Source organism: Spermophilus citellus (genome assembly GCF_964194105.1).
Source record: "Spermophilus citellus genome assembly, chromosome: 10".
Taxonomy (NCBI): domain Eukaryota; kingdom Metazoa; phylum Chordata; class Mammalia; order Rodentia; family Sciuridae; genus Spermophilus; species Spermophilus citellus.
In genome coordinates, this window is record NC_138197.1 from 98,235,751 (window position 1) to 98,261,350 (window position 25,600).

At 33.1% G+C, this 25,600-nt stretch overlaps 1 protein-coding gene across 6 annotated transcripts in view; it reads right to left on the bottom strand.

The window, feature by feature from the left end:
* The window catches only part of PPP1R12A (protein phosphatase 1 regulatory subunit 12A), a 139,851-nt gene that overhangs the window by 55,124 nt on the left and 59,127 nt on the right, over positions 1-25,600 (bottom strand). For all 6 annotated transcript variants that reach the window (XM_081310752.1, XM_081310751.1, XM_081310750.1 and 3 more), the window contains exons 3-5: positions 18,826-18,944; positions 9,184-9,343; positions 4,687-4,831 (exon numbers count right to left, since the gene is read on the bottom strand). In XM_081310752.1, the coding sequence (XP_081166878.1) occupies positions 4,687-4,831; positions 9,184-9,343; positions 18,826-18,944 (424 nt within the window). The remainder of the gene's footprint in view (positions 1-4,686; positions 4,832-9,183; positions 9,344-18,825; positions 18,945-25,600) is intronic.

A 25,600-nucleotide genomic window follows, 5' to 3' on the forward strand; every position in this document is an offset into this window, starting at 1 on the left:
AAAGATTCTCCAATAGGAATTTAATAAGAGGCAATCTAACTATCTCTGTCCAGTCCATGAGAAAAAAGCTTTAGCTTTAATAAACTTTCCTCCCATTTCAACATTCACTATTAAAAGCCAATAATTAAGTTTCTGAAGAAAAACTGCTATGAAAATAATTGGCTCAATATTATAAGGTGCCCTTTAGACTGGCAATTCATGTTTTTTTTTTTTTTTTTTGCTCCATGATATTGTTTGTATAATGAGTTCTAATATGTTACAAGTGCTATACTTTTAAAGCAAATTGTGTTCAAGGTCATGTTGTTATGTGGAAGTAACTCACTGACTTTTAAAGTATTGTTTTAAGCATTTATCAGTTCTCCTAAACGAAATACCTCACCTTGAAAAATACTTTTAAATTTTGTAGCAGTTAAATGCAATGGGGTTATCCTTATTAAGAATAAGAAATCAGGTCACCTTACTAAACCTTTCTTTTCACTTTCTCCCATGATAAATGAGTCTACTATGCAAATAGCAACTGATAAAGGATAAAAGTTAGAGTAAAATATGGGCTATAACCAAAATTTTCTTATTTTAAAAAGCATACCCATCAACTTAATTCAATAACTTAACCATGCTTTTTAAACAATCTATAGGATGGTTACAGAGCTAACAAATTATCAACAGTATTTGATTCTTAACTACTAGGAGTCTACCAGGCTTCACTAATGGAGTACAAACATAGTATACAGTTTTATGTAAGGAGAGTCACTCAAAGGTACCAGAAAACAACTGAGGACATGATGCTGAGGTATGAGAAAATAATAAATTAATCATATCAATGAATCTTTAAGGAAAAATAAAAAGAAAACAGGCAGCTTAAAAAAATACACTATGGGGCTGGGGATGTGTCTCAAGTGGTAGCGCGCTTGCCTAGCATGCGTGAGGCACTGGGTTCGATTCTCAGTTCCATATAAAAACAAAATAAAGATATTGTGTCCACCTAAAACTAAAAAATAAATAGTAAAAAAACTATGAATTACTAAAACCATAGACACACTAGAGTCATTAAGTCTAATTTCATAGTCTCTTTTTCTTTATTCATTTATTCTAAATGAGTTGCCTTTGCAGATATGATCTCTTTTTATATTCACAACCACAGGTGAACTAGTTGGGACAAGGATAATTATGATTCTTATTGAACAGATGAGGAAACTCAACTTCCAAGTGAATATTTGCCAAAGGTTATAAAGGTAATGAGGGGAAAGTGGGAACAGAATCTAGACCTTCAGTGCTCTAGTATGCCATTTTATCTTTATAGAAAATAAGAAGCTCAATATAATTAGGGTTTTAATTTAAAAAAAGACCTGTGCTCAGTAGCAGAAACAACTCTGTTACTCATTCAAATCTTTACAATTACAGGTATCAAGCTAAAAAACATGCCTGCTAATCATTGTACTAATACATTAGGAGAAATCCTAACTAGCAAAGCATCCTAGTTAATACTTAAGAAGGAAGAATATTTAGGTACATTCTGATAAAACAATCATTTTAAGAAGTGAAAAATGCAAAATGGAAATCTCTTTATATTTAAAATCAGTATCACTGAATTTATAATGAATTAAAATGACAGCAAATGTGTTTCAGTTTGTAAATAAGTAAAAGTTTGAGACAAATCTCTAATATTTATTTTTAGAACATTCTCCCTGCTTACATATAGACTGTCAAGATTTTCTATAGAATTTGTTGCATTTTCTATATATTATTTCTCCAAATCATGTTTCCCATTACTAATGAATCAATCTAAATTCTGATAGTACCTTAAGTACATTTCTTTGATAGCTTAAGAAACAAAGCAAAAATCTTGAATTTACAAGTACTGATAAAGGTATGAAATAACAAGATAAATTCATACAGATAGGCTTATACAATTAAGACAATGCAATTAATACAAAGTGATTTGTCTGTACTTTAAACATAAAGTATGACATATTATTTAAAATGAAGACAATGAAAACAGAGGCAAAGTTACATAATTATTAAACAACTAAGAGAAACAAGAAACAAATTGCTACGGAAGTTCTCAGAAAAGAGAAAAAAAAAAGATAAAGGGTTTTATTTGAGCATATTTATGGCACAAGGGCTTTTAGTATGCTATATATATTACTCAGTTCCTCATGGTTAAAATGTCTTTAAAGTCTTAATTTTAAAGAGAAGGATTTTAATTAAAATTAAAATATATGAGAAAACTAAACTACGGAAACAGCCTAGAGGAACTTAGCAGATTAAAAAAATTATGACTACTACTCAATTAGTAGGAATTTAGGAAAATTAATTTTATTAAAATGATATTCCTGAATCTGCAAAACTCTTTTTTTTTTTTAGAGAGAGAGTGAGAGAGGAAAGAGAGTGAGAGAGAGAGAGAATTTTTAATATTTATTTTTTAGTTCTCGGCGGACACAACATCTTTGTTGGTATGTGGTGCTGAGGATCGAACCCGGGCCGCACACATGCCAGGCGAGCGCGCTACCGCTTGAGCCACATCCCCAGCCCCTGCAAAACTCTTTAACAACTTTATAAGGTTGTTAAAAGGATAACATTAGATAATATATGTGAAGAGTTTGAATGTTATAAAATTCTAAGAAAAGTCACGATTATCTCAAGATCATATAAAGATCCACTGAAATGATGAATGAAAAAAATAGATTAAATTTAGGGTGACATAAGGAGCTGCTATCATAGTAATACAGAAACAAAAGGATTAAAAAAATTTAAGTGAATTTTTTTTCCCTCCCAGTGTATAGTTATGAATTGTACCTAGGAAAGAGACAATTGCAGACTGGATGGAAAAGCAATTTTTTTCTCATACATACTGTATATTGTGTATGTTTCACTAGAATACTAATTCAGCTAAGAAAAAAAAAGGAAGTAATATAATCTTTTTGGAAAACCACTTCAATTACTATCTATCTCTTTTCTAGTCTTATCTGGAAGCCATAATTATTATTAAATGAAGCAATTCTCAGTATTGCATTAACAAATGGTCACTGAGAGAGAGAAAAGAATGCAGACCAGAGTTCAAAGGGTAACAGGTATCCAATAATTTCTTCAGATAAATCTTAACTCTAAGGAAAAGTTCAACGTGGAAAAAAGAGAAACATGAATTATAAAGCTAAAATTGCCATCTTTTTAGTTAACTGTATCAACATTTCTTTGTCTTCTAACACTGATCACAAAACAGAAAACCATTATAACAGAAATGAGAGAGAGCAAATTATTTAAAGTTTTGACTCAAAATTCCAGATCAAATATATTTATATGTAAGTACAAATATATACTTTCAGATGAATCATTCTCAAAAATTTTTACCTTGACTCTCCTGAAGATTTTCACTACTTTCTATGATTTTCTTACGTGCACATTTTTTACATAAAATACGTAGCAAAGTAATTTCAAGGGCTTCTTTATTGGAAACTAGGACAGGAATCCGCCTTACTAGCTCAATCTCCAATGATTTACCCATGGACAAATCTTAGGCATGTGGTATGTCACATTCTCTTTCTACTGCAGGTTCCCCATTAGAAACTGCAGTTGCCTGAGAAACCAGCACCTGCACCATTATAAACTCATTTTGTTCCATTATCTCAGATGTGAAACACCTGAAAAACTTATGATTATATAACAAGGTAAAATATAAGTATGTAATTAATATAAAATTAATTGATAATAATAATAATTAATATATATATAAGCTCTAGATTCCCAACCTATTTTAATGCATCTGTGGCAACTTCATTCAAATATTCACAGAATCGAAGACTTGGGACCTAAAGGGTTAATGGACACAACAGAATTAGGTGGCTCTGGTTTGAATAAAGATGAGGACATTTCATGCACCTCTGGTAAGTACTTCACTATATTACCCTATGAAAGGCAATATATAAGAAATATTTTATGAAATTATGGCTATAAGCTCACTACAGGACACATGTTTTGAGCTCTCCTAGTGTTGCTAAGTGATAATTATCTACCAAGAAGGAGTGGGTGGAGACTAGCAAGAATACTGGTTACATTGGTAAACTAACTGATAGTATTGAAAGGGGACAGAGTGTAAAAATCTAATCTAACAAGGAATTTGGTAACGTGAATCTTTTCATGATTTTGTGAAAAATAATTTGTATGATATTTGCTTCCTCCTTTCATCTAATTGTATGATATTAAGTAAATCATTTACCTCACTGAATCGTTTTCTCATCTGTAATATTGCATCACAATAATCTTATCTGAAATAAAATTTTATGGTTTTTACTATTCTCATTTCACTATTCATACCATTTAATCACTATAAGCAGGCTATTGAGACTACCGGCTAAAGAGAATTAGAAACATCTTTTATACATGTTCCAACTCAGTGATGGCAGAAAACATTTATAAGGAAATGCAAAATATTTTCTTAATTTATCAATTCTTAATAATTCTTAAAAATTAATGAAAGTACTCAAATGTTCTCTAAATGTATGTTTTCCTTCTTTCTTTACAGAACAAGGCCAGAACCACCTCATTTGGGAGACTGAAACCATTAACTAATAAATCTAATGTTGGGCAAAATATTCTGTAATATAGATGGTAAAAATATACTTTACAGTCTTACAACATTTTGAGAGTAAAATTTTATTTCTATAGTTAAAATACATTTAAAAGGCCTACCACTTTGTTGACCATCTCCATATCACACAGATTGTCCACTAAAATTCGACATGCTTCTTCTTTACCCCAGTGAGCTGCAGCATGAAGAGGTGTCCAGCCATCATAATCTTTAATATTAACATCATAGCCTGCCTGTATTAAAAGTCTAAAGAGATTATAGTGAATTAGATAATCATTAAAACCTAGAAATTACAAATATTATCAAAGCTTTATACCATGAAATTTAACGAAAAATTTCAATGTGTTTCTTTTCAGAGTTCAAATTTCCTTTGCCCTCAATAAATCGACTAGGACAAATAAAAAAGTTAATTCTCAGAAACCACTCAGAAAAAGAGGACCTTGTGTTGTTGTCATAATAGTGTGGCTTTTTATTAATTCCTACCAACTCTAAGTCTTATGGTTTAATAAGATTGATTACTTCTTTGTTAGTATCACTTGTAAGTGAAAATTTCACAGACAAGTCCATGATTTTTTTTTCAATGGAAATCAAAAACTAACAGATCAATTTGTATGTAAAATTGATTACTACTGGAATTATCTTCAGGTGTCATATGATGTTTTCTCAGGCTAAATGTGTTTTAAAAATATACTGGAATCAAACAAACTTATATTATAAATATAATGTTTTGCTGCCTTGTAGTTAAGGAACTGGTTTATGAAAGCTTTTATAAATCTTTATGACCTACCATGAAAAACTGTGAAGAAAAAACGACAATCTCATTCTAAAGAACAAAACAAAATAAAGTACATATTCCAAGGGATTGAGTCTATTGCAGCAGTAGAAAGCAGATATTCCAACCATCAACAAGATTAGAAAACAAATTTTAAAACAATATAAAGAGTTGTATATATTATGTCAGTATTTCTCTAACTGCACATTGAATTTGACCTTTATTTCATTTAGACCCATTCACAAAGAATGGATCTATAAATTGCACATAGCACAGTCTTCCAAACACAGGAGAACATTCAATACTTCACAATTCATGAAATCTAGTGTAGTGTACCCTTGCCTTACTTTCTAAAATACTGAGCGTGAGAAGGGATTCTTTTCATCTAAAAAAGATTGTAGTGACAGTTAGTATTACTAACTCTCCTATAAAATTCTTATATTACGGCCTGACACCTGTCTGAAGACCAACATTTAAAGCCATGCCCATTATTTTTATTAAAGCAATATCTCCACTAATATGTTATCAGAAATTTTATTAGGAGAGGCAGAAATAATACTGGAACATAAGATAATAAAAAATATCCTTATTAGGAAACACAATTAAATACCTGAATAACATAAAATTGTAAATGCTTGGGAATCTGTGTAAAGAGGGAAGTAGATGCACATTTTTTTTTCCCCAACAGCCATGATTCTCTGTATATGCCAAGTCCCACCAGGACACTTAAAAATAAAACAACAACAATAAACCATCTATATTCAAGGAGCTTCTAATGGAGGACAAAAATAATGAAAAATAATAATCAGCCTTCACAGATTCTGTAATGGAGATGCAATGGGAGTACAGAATTTTAATACTCAAAATCAAATTGAAAGGAGTTGTATGTTTGGGGGGAGAGGCAGGAAGAAAATTACATTTGAAGCAGATTTTTAAATTTTTTGTTGATTTACTTACATATAATTACCTATTCACAAAAATTTAAAAAATAAAGGGAAGTCACTCTCCTACAGCTAAACATTAACCAGTTTCCCCCAGCTCCATAACAATATTATTATTATTTTTATTTGGTACTGGGGATTGAACCCAAGGGCACTTAACCACTGAGTCATACCCCAAGCCCTTTTTTATATTTAATTAGGAACAGGGTCTCACTGAGTTGCTTAGGGTCTCGCTAAGTTGCCGAGACTGGCTTTGAACTTGCAATCCGCTTGCCTCAGCCTCTGGAGCTGTTGGGATTACAAGCATGTACCAGTGTGCCAGGTTAACAATATTTATTTTGACTATACCCTTACTGAAAGATTTCATACACAAATATAATTTTAAAAAATAAACAAACGATATGTGCTTTTATCCTTGAATTTGACATTTCATAATACTCCCTAGTGTTCTTACTATAACAACATATTAGGAGATTTCTCATTCATGTTTTAATTACTGGAGAATATTCCAGGGAAAGGATGTACCATAATTTATAAAACTATTCTCCTGTAGCTAATAGTAATAATGCTACTAGCACATACATTTCTTCCTACATGGGTATCTGTAAAAAATATTCTATCAAGAGGTAGAACTGCTGAACAAAAGAACAACTTTTAGTTGAAAGAATCTGCTCAATTGTCACTTATGCTTCCACCAGTACCCTCTCCTCTCACCTTGCTAACATAGTATACCAAATGTTTCAATCTCTGCAATATTATAAATATGGCAACTTATTGTAGCTGTGTTGCATATCAATTATGAATGAAGTGTTCAGTGTTTTGTTTTTTCGCTTAATAGCCTGGAACTTAATGAACTTTCACTAAGGTCATTTTCAAATGGAATTTGAAAAAAAAAAAAAAAAGGAATTTGCCTCCAAGCTGAAGAGATGGTGAAAAATCAATGTAGACAGAAACAGCAGTAGGCATTAAGATATCATAGCAGAACTTTAAGTAGATATATGTGGCTGGCAAAATGCTTGCAATGGTGATGGTTTATTTTAGAGCAGAATAGTGGCCAGATGTTGAAAGTCTTATGTACTGAGTAGTTTAATATTTATCCTGATGCACAATGAGAACCTTAACAAAGGACTTTAAGATAACTAATTAAAGCAGTCTACAAACCCATTCAAGTCAGTACTCTCATATATGTTTACAGAGACAAGAGTTTAAGAAATAATTTTTAGTAAAGATATGCAATATTCTTGATACTTTTTATTTATTTATTAAATGCTGCCAGTAACTCACTATGTTCATTTCATGACTCGCTAACGGGGTTAAAACTTCTGAAAAGTTTTAGATTAGAAAGAAACAGGAGACAAGAAAATCAAACAAAAGATAACATCGCTATTCTAGGAGAAAGACTACATTATAGAAGTTGAATAGAGACTGAAAAGGAGGAAACTTGGGAATTGGTGACTCACTTCCATAGTTTTACTGATGAGAAGTAAAGAAGATATTGATTAACAGAAGCTCAAATGGATTAGAAGCAATACAAAGGGTAAAATAGATCTGAGGGATGGTCTTATTAGTCCTCTCACATACACATAACAAAAGTCACACACAGGGTAATTTTTTTATATAGTTGGAGCATAAGTAAAAAATATATACACACAGAGCTGGGCACACTGGCACACACCTGTAATCCCAGTAACTCAGGAGGCTGAGCAGGAGGATTGCAAGTTCAAGGCCAGCCTTAGCAACTTAGTGAGACTCTGTCTCAAAATGAAAAATAAAAAGCACTAGGGGATGTGGCTCAGTAGTAAAGTATCCCTGGGTTAAATCTCCAATACCAAATAAAATAAAATAAATACATACACACACACACTCATACACACAAAAGGGAATGGGGGAAGACAGGGAGGGAGGGAGGGAAGGGGGGAAGACAGGGAGGGAAGGGGGGAAGACAGGGAGGGAGGGGGGAAGACAGGGAGGGAGGGGGGAAGGGGGGAAGACAGGGAGGACAGCGGTGGGGGGAGAGATGGGGAGGGCAGGAGGGGGGAAGAGACTGGGGTAGAGGGAGAGATGGAATGAGGGTGGAGGGGGAGAGATGGGGTGGGGGTGGAGGGGGAGAGACTAGAGGAGGGTGGGGTGGGGGAGAGATAGGGGGAACAGGGAGGGCAGGGGGGAGAGAAGGTGGAGACAGGGAGGGCAGTGGGGGACGGAGACAAAGAGGGCAGGAAGGAGAGACAGGGAGGGTGGGGTGGGGAGACAGGGAGGGCAGGCTGGGGAGAGACTGGGAGGGCAGGGGGGAGAGACAGGGGTGGGGTGGGGTGGGGGGGGGAGACAGGGGAGATGGGTGGAGGAGAGCCAGGGGTTGGGGTGGAGAGAGATAGATATAAAGGAACTTTGTTATAAGGAAATTGGCCAATCAATACATAGCCAGCCCTAAGATAGTCAAAGTTGTCCATGGCTTGATATTTAGTATTATACTATTAACATTCTGAGTCTAGTGAATCTATAGTAAAAACTTTATGTTAGATAAACTATATGTAAATAAATACTCAGCAGAAACCAAGCTCTCAATGTGATGATACATGCATAGAGCATTGTTCTTAGTCTCAGGAATTAGTCAGTTCTACACATTAGAACCTCAAAATGTGTAATAATTTATTGGCCCAGAAGGTAACACACAATGTAAATTCATTTTATGGGAAAAATGAAACTGAAAAAACAAAACAAAAGCAATCACATTCAAGGTAATTTTCTCTTTCTAACTGAAGAAAGACATTTACTTCTTTATAAGCTGCCCCAAGATAATGTTTGCTGACATTTAAAGAAAAGGAATAATGAAATAAAGAAAACAAACCAAAGCAAAACAATAAATTCTGTAAAAAACCAATACTTACTTTAAAACTTCTGTATAGCCCTTAGCGGCTGCAACATGAAGCGCTGTACCTCCAGATTTTGCATGCCGTACATCATTTATATGACCACTATTTAACCACTGCCTTGCATCTCTAAGCATTATTCGTTCTTCTTCCTTTCGAGCTGCCTCTATATCAACCCCTGATAAAATAAAAACAATCATTTTCTTATTAAAAACATGCTGTTTCTATGCTAAAAAGCTAACCCAAAATATTTAAAGTTCAAAGGAAAACTAAAAATGAAAGCATATTTTTGAAAAATGGGCTGCTTAAAATATATTAAATAAAGGAATACGGAAACACTGTAGATAACTTACTAGCCTTCTCTACTGATTAGTGCTTGCCCCACAATATTATTTTGGTTTTCATTTTGCTTTTTCTGATTACTCCTTCAGGTTTTAAAAGCTTAAACATTTCCTAAGATAATCTTTGGGTTTAAAAAAAAGACAAAGTTTTTTTTTTTTTTAAATTCTCAAATTTATTTATTTATTTTTGAATTATTTATTTTTATGTGGTGCTGAGAAATGAACCCAGTGCCTCACACATGCCAGGCAAGTGCATTACCACTGAGCCCCAACCCCAAATTCTCAAATTTATATTTCCTGTTTTGACCAGTTTTTTAAACCCTAGCCTAGTAGGAATGAATGTTTACTGAACACTGTAACTTGGCTTTAATTTGGAGGTCTTGTCTTCATCTAAGAATATATAAGACCTTAAACTTGTTTTCTTTAACATAGTACATTATTCATACCATTAGGATTATTTTTATAATTTTATTAAGTTATTTAGATGTTTATTCACTTAAAAGCATATATAAGCACTGTAATAAAAGTGGGAAGAATACAAAACTGGACAGGACACACTAGCTCCTACCTCAAAAACTTTCACTTCTTGGGGAAAAAAATTAATTAGTAAAGGTAACTCTGAAATTCCTAAGTGATATGCTTTTGTTGATCTCATGTTGTTTTATGGTTTCAACTGCTGGATATCTAATAAATAACACACCATAATGTATTTACAATCTGTCTTATAAAACTATGAGCTTACAAAAGTATGGATACTATCTTTATATCCTGTAAATCCACTATTTGGGCAGAAGAACTGAAATAAAGTAAAGGGTCAGTAAATGTTAATTAAGTGAACAATGAATAAAAAATAAGTAACACAAATACTTTTTAATCTTCTCAGCTAATCTCTCTCCCATAATCCATATCCATATATCCAACTATCTGGTAAGGATTTTTTCCATCCATCTATCCATTTCTCCAATACATACTGAGTATCTACTACATGGCAAATACTTTATTAGGTGTTTGACCATAGAAGTGTACCTGTTATATGGCAAGATATGCCTATGAATGAAAATAAGGGGTAAAAAATAGTAATTAGAAGGGGCTATTATTTTATATGAACTGAATGGTGCCTTTGATCAGATGATATTAAAATAAGACAGAGGTGGGTGTCAACCACTCTATTATTTGGAAGAACATTTTAGGCAGAGGCAAGAAAGTACCAGTAGCCTCTGAGGTGGGAGCCTGCTTAGAATGTTCCTTGTATACAGAAGGTGGCCAGGGTATCTATGGAATAGTGAGGACATGAACAAAGTGATACAATCTGATTTAATTTAGGATGATCACTTATGCTGGATAGTTAAGATATAAAACTGAGATATCAATTTGGAGGCCACTGAAACAATCTAAGCAAATGATGAAGGTAACTTGAACTGCAGTGAAGTAGTGAAGACAAGTGAATTGGTTAGATTCTGAATTCTTCAAGGCATAACAAAAGAATTTGTTGTTGGATATAGATATTAATTTGTATATAGGAGAAAGAGAGAAGTAGAGGATCAATCATGTATTTGGCCCATGCAACTGGAAAAACTAAAATTTCAAATTTCATAAATGTGAAGGTTGAGATGTCTAATTGAAATCTAGTCAGAGAAATTAAGTAGTCAGTTGGATATCTGAGCCTGGAGAACAGAACAAGATACTAAAAGAATAATATATTAAGATAATATACTATGAGCTTAAACGCTAAGCTAAAATCTTAATTTGATTTTCCTAACTACTCTGCTTACTGCTTATATTTCTTATACTAGGTACCACCATTTACCCAGCAACCTGAGGGTCGTTTGAATGCCTCCCTTTATCTTATTCCCAATCTCCATTTAGTTACAAGATTTTGAGTTGCCATCTTCTAGACTGTTCTAGATGGCTCCTGTCACTGTATCTCTGTTCACATCTCACACCTCACACCTTAATCTCACAAACCTTTACTCAGCTTCAGTGGTTCCCAATTCATTCCCCTCACTGCCGCCAGATGGAAAAAACCAAAATACTTCTCTACATATAAAGTTTCACAATGGCTGCTTACCACTTATGAGACATAGCTCAAATGTAGCAGAAAAACTTGGTCTTAATGATGTGATCTTAATGCATTTTTAACTTCATTTCTAGTCGTCGTCTTCTTACACCACTCCATTTTCTAACAATCCAGATCTCCACACAGGTTAGTAAGCATAACCTCTGTGCTCCTGGGTAAGCTATTATCCTTTACCCAACTCAAAGCCTTACTTTTGCTTGCTTAGCACATTACCAAGCTTTTTCAAGACAACTAAACTTGTTCAATACTTAATTGAAGCTCAACTTTTAAAAAGTATACAACAATTCAAAAATATTTTTAAAACCCCAAGGTTATACAATTATGGGAAAAGCCTCTTCAAACTAGAGACTGAATTTCTCACTACCATATCTGAAAGAAACTTACAATAAGACTTTCCAGTCGTCTTTACAATAGACTTACAAACAGTCAACTATATAAACTATCCATAAATAATGACCACAACCTATTTTAACTTTTGTAAAAAAGTTACCACTATTATAATAGTTATTTTACCTATCAAAAATTTCTTATCAGAAGATAATCAGTATACTTAAGACGCTGTCTAATGTTAACCATACTGTAAAGCTATAATTAGAATACACTAATAACAATATTTTTAGCAAATGATTTCTTAGATTCTTACTCTTTATTCTTTTGCTGTCTTTTAAAACATTACCTCTTTATTATTTTATCTCTATTATTTTCACAATCTTAAACACTGTGACTTACATTTGCTATTTTACGTTTCCTCTACTTGAAATTAAAAAATACCTACTTCTATATTCATCTAACTTTATGCTATCTTTATCTAATTACAAAGAAATCACTTCTTTTGGCCACAAATCATGAGAGAGACAGACAGACACTATGTATATATGTGTATCTCTGTGTAATCATAAAAGTATATATATAAAACAACTCAAGTTTAAAGTTAAAGTATATATAAAGGGATATTCTACATGTTGAAGAAAATTAGAAAAGTCCTTCACTTTGTTCTTCCAAAAAATGTTTTAAAAACACGATTGGGTGTGATGGCACATTCTTGTAATTTGAAGCTCAGGAGGCCAGGCAGGAGGATCACAAGTTCAAAGCCAGCCTCAGAACTTTGTGAACTTAGTGAGACTCTATCTCAAAATTAAAAAAAAAAAAAAAAAAAAAAGGTTTAGGGATGTGGCTCAGTAGGTAAGTGTCCCTGGGTTCAATTCCTGGTACCATAAAACAAAACAACACAACAAAAAACAAAACCAAAACAAACAACAACAAAAAAAAAAAAAAAAGAAAAGAAAAAGATGATTGAAAAACAGACCTGCTCATTTCATCAAAAACTTAAAACCATTACTTCTTTGGATACTGGTATGATGTGCTTGAATCTCTTGACAAGCTATATTATCTTGAGCAAGACACAATCTGTGCTATGCTTTGGTTTCTTCACTTGTAAGATGGGGGTAATATCTGTACCTACCCTATTAAGTTGTTCTAAAAAACTAACCTATGTAAAGTGTTTAGATCAGGAGTAAACACTAATATGTTGATTATTTTTTAAAATAACTTTATTTTATTTAGTTAGTTTTATGTGGTGCTGAGGATTGAACCCAGTGCCTCACAGTGCTAGGTAAGCACTCTACCACTGAGCTATAACCCCAGCACAGGTGTGATTATTATTACTAGTTTTAAAATTCTATGATTCTTCTCTTGTCTTGCTTTATGGTTTAATAGAGAAAACATTTATACATTTAACTGGTCCTTGATTCACCAACTATAACTGCAGCAAGGATTTAAAAAACAAAAATAATGAAGGGAAACTATAATAAAGTGATTAGACTAACAACTGTCAGTATTAGTTAAAAGCACTGAGTATTACACTGAAATGTAGCCAAATCTCTTAGATAACAGAAATAAAATTAAACTGGAATTTGTTCAGTTAAGAATCAAAAATGGATTTTGACCCTAGCTAAATAAGGAAAATCATATTAAAATATAAATCAAAAATACTTTTGGCTTCTATTCAGTCTTTACTAGTTTCAAAGGCAATATTCTTAATCATAACTAGTGACTAATCATACATACTATAATACAGTCAAAAGAATGATTAAAGAACTTTAAAATATAAATCTGATATTATATATCTATTAGCAAGGTAATCTGAAGAGGTATTTACTATGCTTTTTATAATTATTAAAATCTATTAGAGATTACCTTATGTTTTTTTATAACTATTATACTATATAAATTCATGCATTCTCATTATGTATAAAGTGAACATCATGAAGTGTTTTCTAGGAGACATTCTTAATAAAACGCAGTGTTTTAAAGTGGGGCAGAGTGTGGGCTCAATATATCTGTTACACTGGGACAGAACTATATAACTCTTGCTTTCTAACTAACCTGTGTGACCTCAGGCAAATTACTAGGCCTCAAATTTTTCACCTATAAAATGGAGGTAATAGTATAAATCTAATAGAATTGTTGTGAAGATAACATTTGACAATGCATGAAAAGCCTTTTTGATCAATGCCTGCACATAAGAAGGATTTACTCTGGCTTTTCATTCCTAGCATCACCTCACCTACTAGTTCTCAAAATTTCCCTTCATCTACTGTTCTAGATTTACATTTCTCATCTTGATATCTTCTATGTTCCAATAATGCACCAAAAGCTGTCATCCAGATGTCCTTTAGCTACTGAAAACGAAATATGTCTATATGTCTTCAAACTCATACTCCCTAGTTCTGTTTCTGCCTTATTCCATTCTCCCACATTAACTCATCTAATCATTACATCTTTGACTGCAAACATCAGTGAGATGGTCTTAATTCCTCCTTCAACTTTACATTCATTTCTTCTTCACACTGTTCTAATTTTCCACAGTTCCTAAAGACAGTCCTACTCTTTTCCATCTCAAATGCACTAGGTTTTGGCTCTTATCTTTCACTGACAAAATGAAGAGCTTTCTTCAAGGAATATGCACCACCATGTATCTCACATTCTATTGCATCCTTCAAATTGCCATCTGCTTTTATTATTGAAAACTAAATCCAATCAGATTAATTTCCTCATGAAAGATCTTTGCTTCACCTATTCCAACGTCTACAAATGTCCTTCACCATCTGGTTCCAGCCTGTCTTTTTAGGCCTCTCCTTCTATTAATCCCATCCCAACTTTCTGTCTCTATTCCAGTTATAATGAATTCTTTACATATGCTATATATCCAATGCGCCTGACATATACCTTTTCTGTCCAACAGCTTTCTTCTTTCCCAAGCAAACTTTCTCCAAATACCATCACTCTGAACCTGTCCTAACTATTGCAATTAGTCATAGCTTTTTCTGTTCTCGTACATGTTCCTATATATTTTACCACATAGCACACACTGTATTTTCAATCTCTCTAAATATCTGCCAGTTCCACTATACTGTGAAATCCTTAAGAACAAAAATGGTCTTATTATTTTCCTTTGTTAATATCTAGCACTTAGAACATTTGCTAGCACAATTAATCAATACTGAATTAATCAGTTATGTACAAGAAAACCAAAGGCAAGAAGTTTTAGAACTTCATGCCATTTGTAATTCACAACAAATGTTAACTATATCAGACAAACAGCAGCATAAAAAGATTTACCATTGTTTGAATTATTATTGTTTGACAGAAAATTATTGGCTTTCTGTACATTAATTTTGGTTTCTATTATGTTGATAGGGCAAGATAGGCAGACTGAGTTATTCTTTCTAGGTTGTTATACTTTATACCTCTCTCTTCTTTCAGTTTCCATTCTAGAAAATACCTTGACTTGGAAATGTTCCTAGAATATGGCTCTTAAAAGCTCTGCTGTGTGCTTATCTAGTCTCCAGTTTATAACAGTTGTCTAAAGTACACTGTTTTTCCTGGGCTAGATACCTTCAATCAGTTTTTATAATGCCCCAGTTCTACTTTAGCTATTTAAATATTTTCTAAGCTTTAGTGTCTAAGTTTTTTTCCCCAACAAACCAGTTGACATTTTAAAATTTTCCCAATCCAAGGAATTAAAATGTCTTTTTAAAGGGATTTGCCTAATTTCTATTCTTTTCTAATCTTTAGCATTTATTTCCTGATAAACCATACTTTGGTAGGAGCCAACCCTCTCAAGGCAGATCCCATATTCTTTCTTATTAGGTCTTATTAGTCCTAATAAGTAAAGCTTATTTACATAAGTAAAGCTTATCTACATTAGTAAAGCTCAGTTTTGATAATACTAAATATATTGGAATTCAATGGAAATCACACACAGTAATTTTATATGTACACATAGATTTTAAAAAATTTTAAAGATAGCCAGGAGCAGTGGCACACACCTGTAATCCCAGTGGCTCAGGAGGCTGAGGCAAGAGAATTGCAAGTTCAAAGCCAGCCTCAGCAAAAGCGAGGCAACTAAGCAAAACTCAGTGAGACCCTGTCACCAAATACAATACAAAATAGGGCTAGGGATGTGGCCCAGTGGTCAAGTGCCCCAGAGTTCAATCCCCGGTGTTAAACTAATTTTATTAAGATAAAATTGATCATCTTAACCATTTTTTTGGTTTGTACTTTGTTTCTTTGAGATATAGTTGCCAATGAAGGTTCACAATTTGGACAGTTTTGACATACACATATACTTATGAAACCATCATCACAATCAAGCTAAAAAACAAAAAAGTTTATCTCCCAAAGTTTCTTTATTTCCCTTTTAATTCCCCTCCTGCCATTCCTTGTCCCACTCATTCCCAGGCAAATCACTGTCACTCTAGGTTAGCTGGCAATTTCAAGAATATTATAACATGCAATCATACAGGATATACTCATTTTATTTGGCTTCTTTCAATAAGCATATTTATTTTGAGATTTGACCATGTTGTAGGTACTGTTTATCTTTTAAAAATAAATATCTTGATAGCCTCTTTTCTATCCAAAATAAAATTCATAGATAAAATTAACAATATGTACATAATTTTACAAATCATAGCTCTTACAAAGGATAAATACAAATCATCAATGATATGATAACAAGTGTTTCATCATGTAGGTGCACATAAAGGACACTCTGGCAACCATAATACAGAAGTTAGATGTTTTCATCATTTTACAATGAGTATCTTAAAATGTAAGAGAAATTATATATTCAAACTGCGTATTACTGACAATTTTTCATTTGCAATGTTTCTCATACACACAAACCTAACTAATAATGGTTTGACTCGTGATTTTTCAATTTTATAATGGAACGAAAGGATGTGAATTAGAAGAAATCCTACTTTGAATTTTGATCATTTCCTGATCTAGGGATATGTGATAAGACATTTTCTAACAATGCTAGGTAGTAGAAGTAAGCCACACATTTCCCAATCAGTCACAAAGAACACATGGGTCATTTTAACCAATTTAAGTGTACAATCCAAAATTGTTAAGTATATTCACACAGTTGTGCAAGAAATCTCTGGAACTCTCTTCATCTTGCAAAGCTGAAACTCTGCATCCATTAAACAACTCTCCACTGACTTCTCCTACCAGTCCCAGGCAACCATCATTCTACTTTCTACAAATTTAACTATTCTAGGTACTGCATATGGGTATATTCATACAGTATTTACCTTTCTGTAACTGGCTTAGTATAATGTTGTCAAGGTTCATTCACACTGTAACATGTTGGAATTTCCCCTCCTTCTTAAGGCTAAATAGTATTTCATTGAATGAAATGTGTACGTATATATACATTTTGTTTACGTACTTCTCTGTCAATGGCTTACTATCACTACTACCTTTGAGCTATTGTAAATCATACTACTATAAGCACGGGCATACGAATATCTCTTCAAGAACTTGCTTTTGCTGGGCGCAATGGCTCACGCCTGTAATCCCAGCAGCTCAGGAGGCTGAGGCAGAAGGATTGCAAGTTCAAAGCCAGCCTCAGCAAAAAAGCGAGTGAGACCTTGTCTCTAAATAAAATACAAAATAGGGCTGGGGATGTAGCTCAGTGGTCGAGTACCCCTGAGTTTGATCCCAAGCCCCCTCCCCTGCAAAAAAAGAACTTGCTTTTAACTCTTTTAGATATATACCCAGAAGAGGAGTTGCTGTATAATATATGTATTAAATACACACGCACGCGCGTGTGTACACTATACAAGTCAATGGTTTTTAGTAAATCTTCAAAATTGTACAATCATCACTTATAATTTTAGAATACTTATCACTCACAAAATAAAATGCACCACTAGTAATCATTCTCCACCTATAAAGAGACATCTACCAAATTTATATCTTAATCTTGTACTTCACTTCAAACACACATATTCAACTGCTTGAATACCTACTAGGCAATCAAACTTAACATGTCTTAAATGATTAACTCCAGATCTTTCCCTAAAACATACTCTTCTGACGATCTTCACAACTCAAATAGACACTTTACCCATTCAACTGCTCAGACTAAAAATGTATTTTCTTACATACCCTATATTCTCTTGGCCAAACCTTCAAAAATATACCCATAATTAAATCTTTTCTCATCACTTAATATACAACCTCTCAAGTCTAAATCTACCTTATTTTGCCTGAATTATCCCAAATATTTCCTATTTGACATTTCACCTTGCCTTCCTACAGTCTATTCCCAAGACAACAGCCAGAGATACTTTCTAAAAAGTAAATGAGATCACATTAGTACTTTGCCCCCAAAGTCCTCTAAATGACTCACAAGACCATATGTGATATTGCCTCCTACTTACTTTGCTCTGCCTTCTCCATTCATGCTAGTTAGTGTACTTGCTGCTTCTTTGAATGTAACAGTATCACCTCATTTTATACTTGTTACTTCATCTGTCCGGAATATTCTGCCAAGATCCAAAGGATTCACTCAGATCTCAACTTAAATGCCCCTTCTTGACCTACAGAGGCCTTCTTGACCATGGCATTTAAATTTACAAAGTGTCACACCCATTTTGCACACTTTCTTTTCCCTCTGTCTGCTCTAATTTGTTCTTAAATTCCTCTATTTCCATATAATTTTATGCCTTCTTGCTGCTTTTGATTTCTTTCAATTTTAAAAATATTAAAAAGAAAACTAAGAATCAAATATTCATTTTTTTAAACAGAATCATACTGTAAATGTTGTTTGGTAAGCTGATGATATGATCATCCTTAATGTCAACAAACACTTTTATAGGAAAAACACAGCATCCATTCGTTCTGAACAGTTTTAAGAATCCTTTTTCCTGTTGTTTTTAATATTACCTTGCCGATTAACTTCATTTTGAAGTAGCTCTTCCATTGCTTCCTCCTCTGCAATATCTAAAGGTGTATCTCCTTCACTGTTGACAGCACCAACATGTGCTCCCTGACCAATCAAAAACCTGTAAAATCACAGCAAAACTAGTTAAGCAAAAATACTGAAAAAAAAAATGAAATGTATCAAATGAAGAAAGTTCATCCATCAGAGAATCAGTAGAAAGCAGGGATTAAAAAATATACTGATTATTTAAATTTTAAGATAACTACCACAGAATGTTTTTTTTTAAATTTGGATTTCTTAAATTTCCTATAACATACACACTCCCGTACTAGTATAAAAATGTTAATTTTTAATAATAATTAGAAAATCTTACACAGGATCATACTGTCTCCACCATCTCTATAGGTACTGGTTTCCTGAAATCTACACTCCCAGTTTAATTCCCATAAGCAAAGGTTCTTAACCGGTGTCCAAAAGTAGAATTCAGAAAGTTCATTTAAAAATCCAGTTTATGAGGATAATTCTAAATATTGTTTCTGCTCATCCTTATTCTGAAGTTCAGAGTAGTTATTAGACCTAGTAGTTATCATAGTGTGTTACTGAAGCAGCAGATACATAACTACACCAGAAGCATTGTTTTTCTAGCATTTTAATAAACGAATTCCAGTATAATTGGTTTCAACTGTACTTTGAATTTTATTTTATGCAACACACAATTCTAAGAAAGTACCCACAAGATTCCTCAAACTTTCCAAAAGTTATTAATCCCTTTCACTGAGTCAAGTACACATCTTCCAGAGTCATTAAGCTTTATTTATATAAATCCTAAACCTAGAACTACTTATGGATCTAAATTGGACCAGGATTTTGGTATCTCTGATTTTTTTCTCCCACATATAAAGAATGGGTCTTTTCTTGATATCCCTAACTAATTTTTTTTTTAAACTAACTATATAGTCTCAATAGTTAAAACAAAAAAACAAATAACAGAGCTGGGGTTGTGGCTCAGTGGTAGAGCACTCGCCTAGGATGTGCAAGGCCCTAGGTTAGATCCTTAGCACCACATAAAAATCAATTAAAGATATTGTGTCCAACTACAACTAAAAAAAAATAATAATAATAAATATTTTTAAAATGTTTAAAAAATAACAATCATAAGTCCACTGAGAGAGAATTGGTGGGCGAGAGGGAACTCCTTTTTGTTTCTCTTTCTACTACCATGTTCAATACCGTTGATAGGGTTTACCATGATAAACCTTACCATGATAAACCCTATCAACGGTATAATAAAAGTCTTTCTGGTTCCTTTACTATGGAAATATGTGTGCAAAACACACATGGTAATTTCTATACAACAAAAAAAATTAATGAGATTACTCTAAATGAACCAAAATGCAAGACTTTCCTCTTTATAGCTGAAAAATATTTTGCAGTATGGCTGGAACACACTTTCACTTAATACTATCCTCTTAAAAAACATGCTCTTAAATGGACACTTGACAGTATAAGTCTATAAAAATGTTCAAGATAGTAGAGATGACATTAATTTCTATTTCCCAATCACACACAAGACTGAAAATACTGGGTATATTTACTGGCGTCTGTATTTCTCCTTTTGTAAACTGCTTCTTTACATTTTTTGCCTGTGTTTCTAATGTTTTCACTAATTTAACAAATATTTAGAGTGTTCAGTATTTTACATGCCAGGAATACAATAGTAAGCAAAAAACAAACGTGGACTTTCCTCTCAAAAAGCTAAAAAATCTAATAAGAAGAGTTAATGACATAAGTAAATGTAAAGTTGTAACAAATACTATGAAAAAGAATTATGTGACATCTGGGAATAATGTATAGGTATCTGAAATGCTTGGGAATAAAAGTGTTTCCTGGCTTTCATATTTTAGAATATTTGCATATAGATAATGAGATATCCCAGGATGGGACACAAGTCTAAACAAAAAATTCATTCATGTTTCATATACACCTTACCTTATACCCACAGCCTGAAGGTAATTTTATATGATATTTTTATTGTTATTGATATTTTTATTTTTATTTACTGCGTTTTGACTGTGATCTGTCACATGAAGTCAGGTATGGAATTTTCCACCTGTGGCATCATGTCAGAGCTCAAAAAGTTTCAGATTTTGGAGCATTCTGGATTTTGGATTTTCAGGTTAAAAATGCTCAACCTGTATGTAACAGGAAAAATTGATTTAGTGAACTCAGGAAAGGCTTATCTGATGAATGTGTAGGTATTGATAAAAAACAGAACAGAGGAACAGTATGCTCTAGATAAAAAAGAACAAAAAGCACCAAAGCTCTGTGACATGAAGTGTATGCACTTCGGGACCCAGGTTATCTTCCTGAGAGTAAGTAAAGGAACAGATCAATGTTTCTGTTTATTGTACATATACATGCACAACAGAGAGAGAGAGAGAGAGAGAGAATGAAAGAATATACACCATATTGTTAACAGTGATAAGTTATCTCTACAAGGCAGGTTGAAAAGATTTGTATCATTTCTGATACAACAAAGTGTTGATAAGGGAAAATTCTATTTCATTTTCTGTAATAAACTTATTCTGTAAATGTGAATCAGTCTACAAAAACAGTTACCACATCATTTTGTAACCTGGCATTTTACACTTAATATATTGTAAACAATTTTATGATCTACACAAGACGTCTACTGACCCAGGCTATACTTAAATTGGGGCAAAATTTTGTTTTCACAGTTTTAAAAAATATAAAAGTAAAACAGAACATTTTCTTAAGTAATACAAATAAATGAGTCTGAAGCAGGAAAATAAGATTTAAGTGGAATAAGAAAACTGTGCTATGATTCAAGATAATATGTAATTATTACACTAGGCAAAATTCCAATCAAACAATTAAGAATATTTACATAAAAATTTTTTCTGATTAGATATTAAAAATCATCCAAAAGTCATAAAGACTGAGAATAAAAGGAATACCTCAGAGTAGCTGCAGTGTCTGAAGCAGAGGAAACTATATGAAGCACAGTTTCAAGGAAATATCAGGTCCAAGCAATGGCAAATTCCAAATTTATTGCAAACTGGAAGATGTTAAGAGAAACTAAAAAGAGTGAATTTCTAAAACTGCTGGCAAGAAACACGGCTGGGAACACTTCCTGAGCCAAAAGCACTGGTATGTATGCATTCCTGCATGCATGCATACAATTCAAAACCTCTCCTACAACTATTATTTACAAATTTAAGTATTAAAAAAAAGACATATCAGGCTATCAGGCTGGGGATGTGGTTCAAGCAGTAGCCCGCTTGCCTGGCATGCGTGGGGCGCTGGGTTCAATCCTCAGCACCACATAAAAATAAAGATGTTGTGTCCACCGAAAACTAAAAAAGTAAATAAATATTAAAAAATTCTCTCTCTCTCTTTAAAAAAAAATGAAGGCTGGGGTTGTGGCTCAGTGGTAGAGCACTCGCCTAGCATGTTCGAGGCCCTGGGTTTGATCCTCAGCACCACATATAAATAGAGGTATTGTGTGCAACTACAGCTAAAAACTAAATAAATATTAAAAAAAAATGAAACACCATGGCATTAATTCTCATCTACCATGACTAATCTCCAAAATCCATTCAACGGTTGGTTACATAAAAAAAAAGCAGAAACCTTTATACCCTGCAGGTTTTGAATTTAGTTAGCTCCCACCTCTGAGACCTGATACTTATGTGACAACCATTAACTTAAACATTTGAACACAAATTTATAAAAATTCTAGGACTATGTGAATTTAAATGCGGTAAGGTTATAATTAAAATAAAGCAATGTTTAAAATAATGGGAGATTATTAGTTTATGCAAATAGACTACACAGAATACTAGAAATTCACTCTGAGGGACCCTAAACATCCTGAAAAGAGATGGCCAGATTTCTTTCAGAACAACAAAAACTGGGGAAATAGAAGCAGTCTGTGTTGACTGCTAGTTAGGAAAAATGTGAGATAGTTATTTTAAGGAAACAACAACAATAACAACAGTAGCAAAAAAACCAGACTTTGCAAAGGAGCCTCAAACTGAAAAGTCAGAAAGAAGACTGAGCTGTAATCAGAATGACAACTCTACTGAGTGCTTCAGGGTAAAGAAAATCAGAGTTGTATTTTCCTAACAATGGTGACTAGCTCCTTAAACAATACAAAGGAGGTCATCACAGGAAATGCCAACAAATATAGGATAAAATTCTTAACTGAAAAAATGAAAAGCTAGTAAACTGCAAGACTGAGACTTTTATACTAATTGGGCAACTCTGATTTTATAAATAATTTTGGATCAACAAATATGCCTCAAAATTAGGACATGAACCAAATGAAATTTTTTACAAAACTATTTAAATATTTGAATAATCTAATAAAGGATATAAGTTGTTAGCAAAGCTACTGGATGCAACTTGGATGTGGTACACTGAATTTAGAAGAAATAGTATTTATTATCTTCTGAATTTTGTCAAAAACTAAACCACAGAAGGAATTATTTAAGAAAAGTACTTCACTTAAAAAATGATATTTTAATATAAACTCTGCTTTGCAGCTGGGTGGTAGAATGCCTAGTATATGTGAGGCCCTGGGTTTGATCCCTAGCACCAAGGAAAAGGAAAAAAAGGCAGGTGGAGGGGAGGATAATGAAAACAGTGAATAGAGAAAGAAATTTCAGAATTGAAACCTATGATTTGTTCTCTTATTTACTGTAGGAAAACTAGTATCAAGTTATTTTAACTTTTTAAGAATCAGAACATTAGTAAAATAGCACTATATTTGTTTCTTGAAAATCCAAATGAATTATTCAAAGCTACCCTAGGAGAAGGAATTTTGAAACCTAAGCACCAGGAACTTACAAAGATGGGTTAAGAGAACACTTACACTATTATCTTCAGAAATAAATGCTATTTTCTTTGCAAATCTCCAGGCAACAAAAATAAAAAAAAAAAATGTAAATAATCTTGTGTCTTTAATGTGAATGCTCTTTCCCATTTCATTCTGGGTTTTCTATACCACAGTGTAAAACAGGACTGATTAAACAATTTGTCCCTGAAATCAAACTTCCTGCAGATCAAATTAAAATTTTATTTTTGAGAAAAGCCAGAAGTTTGGGCTTCCCAAATGGTCTTCCTCCACTGACACTGCAGGTGGAAAAAGGGCTTGTTAAGAGGATGCAACCCTGACTCTGTACCTGACCTAATTTGACACCATTGCAATAAAGGCACTAAGGTACTTCATTACAGCCTGGTGAGCATTTTTGTTGCACTTAGTGGAAAGAGTGGGGGAAAGAGCATATCTATTCTATCTTCTTGGAAGCAAAAACGCTCTTTGTCACATTTTTGGTTGTTAAGAAACTGAACCATTTATAACATTCAATTTTAACCTGTTTTAGATATTCCAATTTAAGGAACTCTGGATTATGCAGAGGGAGTGAGTGGAGGGGAGGCAGGGTGTGGATGGGAATAAGGGTGGAATGAGACAGACATTATTACCCTACATACATGTATGATTACACTATCGGTGTAATTCTGCACCATATTCAGTCAGAGGAAGAAGAAGCTGTGCTCCATTTGTGTACAACGTGCCAAAAGACATTCTATTGTCATGATAACTAATTAGAACATTTTTTTTAAAAAAAAAGTATGGTAGAATTACTATTTTTGAACATAAATAATGTTATTAGTCTAATCTCCTGATTTCTTGCAAATACTCTGCTCAATTTCTGATATCTTAAAATTATGGTTCCACAATTACACCATGATTAATTACATCAATACCAAAGACCAAGCTAACACTTCTGAAAGAAATTAGTTAATTTGTTGAACTGGGCACCTAGATTGTTATTCATAAAAACTTTAGAAAGTGAGGAAGTATTTAAATTATTTAAATTCTTTTCACAGAGCAGTATTCAAGATTCTGTCTTCAGCATTTTCTATTTCCCTCAATTTCTTCCCAGAGCAGAAGATATAACTTCTCTGTTCACCTACTAACTTTTGAAAAATGCATATCTGTTAAAAATCACTTAGATGTAACACCATCCTACCTTATTACTGAAGTTTTCAATTCTCAGAGGCAAAAACCCTACTCATCCTTTAATAATCCGAATATGAACATTTCCTCCACATCTTAATATTACTGAAATACTCTCAAATCAATGATGTCTTACAATCAACACTGGCCAGACATGACATGACTGTTATTACCATCCACATACATCATTCACAATTATTCATAGTGTTTTCACCTGGGGTACCCAAGTTCAAGGCCAGCTGGACAACTTATCAAGACCATCTCAAAACAAAAAGTAAAAAAGGTTTAGGGTGGAGTTCAGTGGTAGAGTACCCCAGGTCAATTCCCAGTACCAAATAAATAAATAAATAAATAAATAACGATTGGAATCATGTTTGTTAGACTTAACTGCTATTTAAAATGTCTTCCTAGGTTTTGTTTGAATACTTCTTGTTGACATTTTCTGTTACAATCCAGAAAGCACCAAAAATCAAACCTTGCAGAATATATCAGTGACTTAGAAGAAAACCCCAAAATTATAATGGAATATTGCATCATCAACAACACTCTAAAACAGAATAATACTTTATGGGGAAAAAACCCCTATGAGATAAAAATTAAAACTGTCTAAAATTTAATTTTTAACATTTAAAACTGGTAATTGACACACTGTGTTACAATATAGACATCTTCGATTTGATGAAATTCATTTTGTACTTGGGAGTGGGTACCAGGGATTGAATCCAGGAACA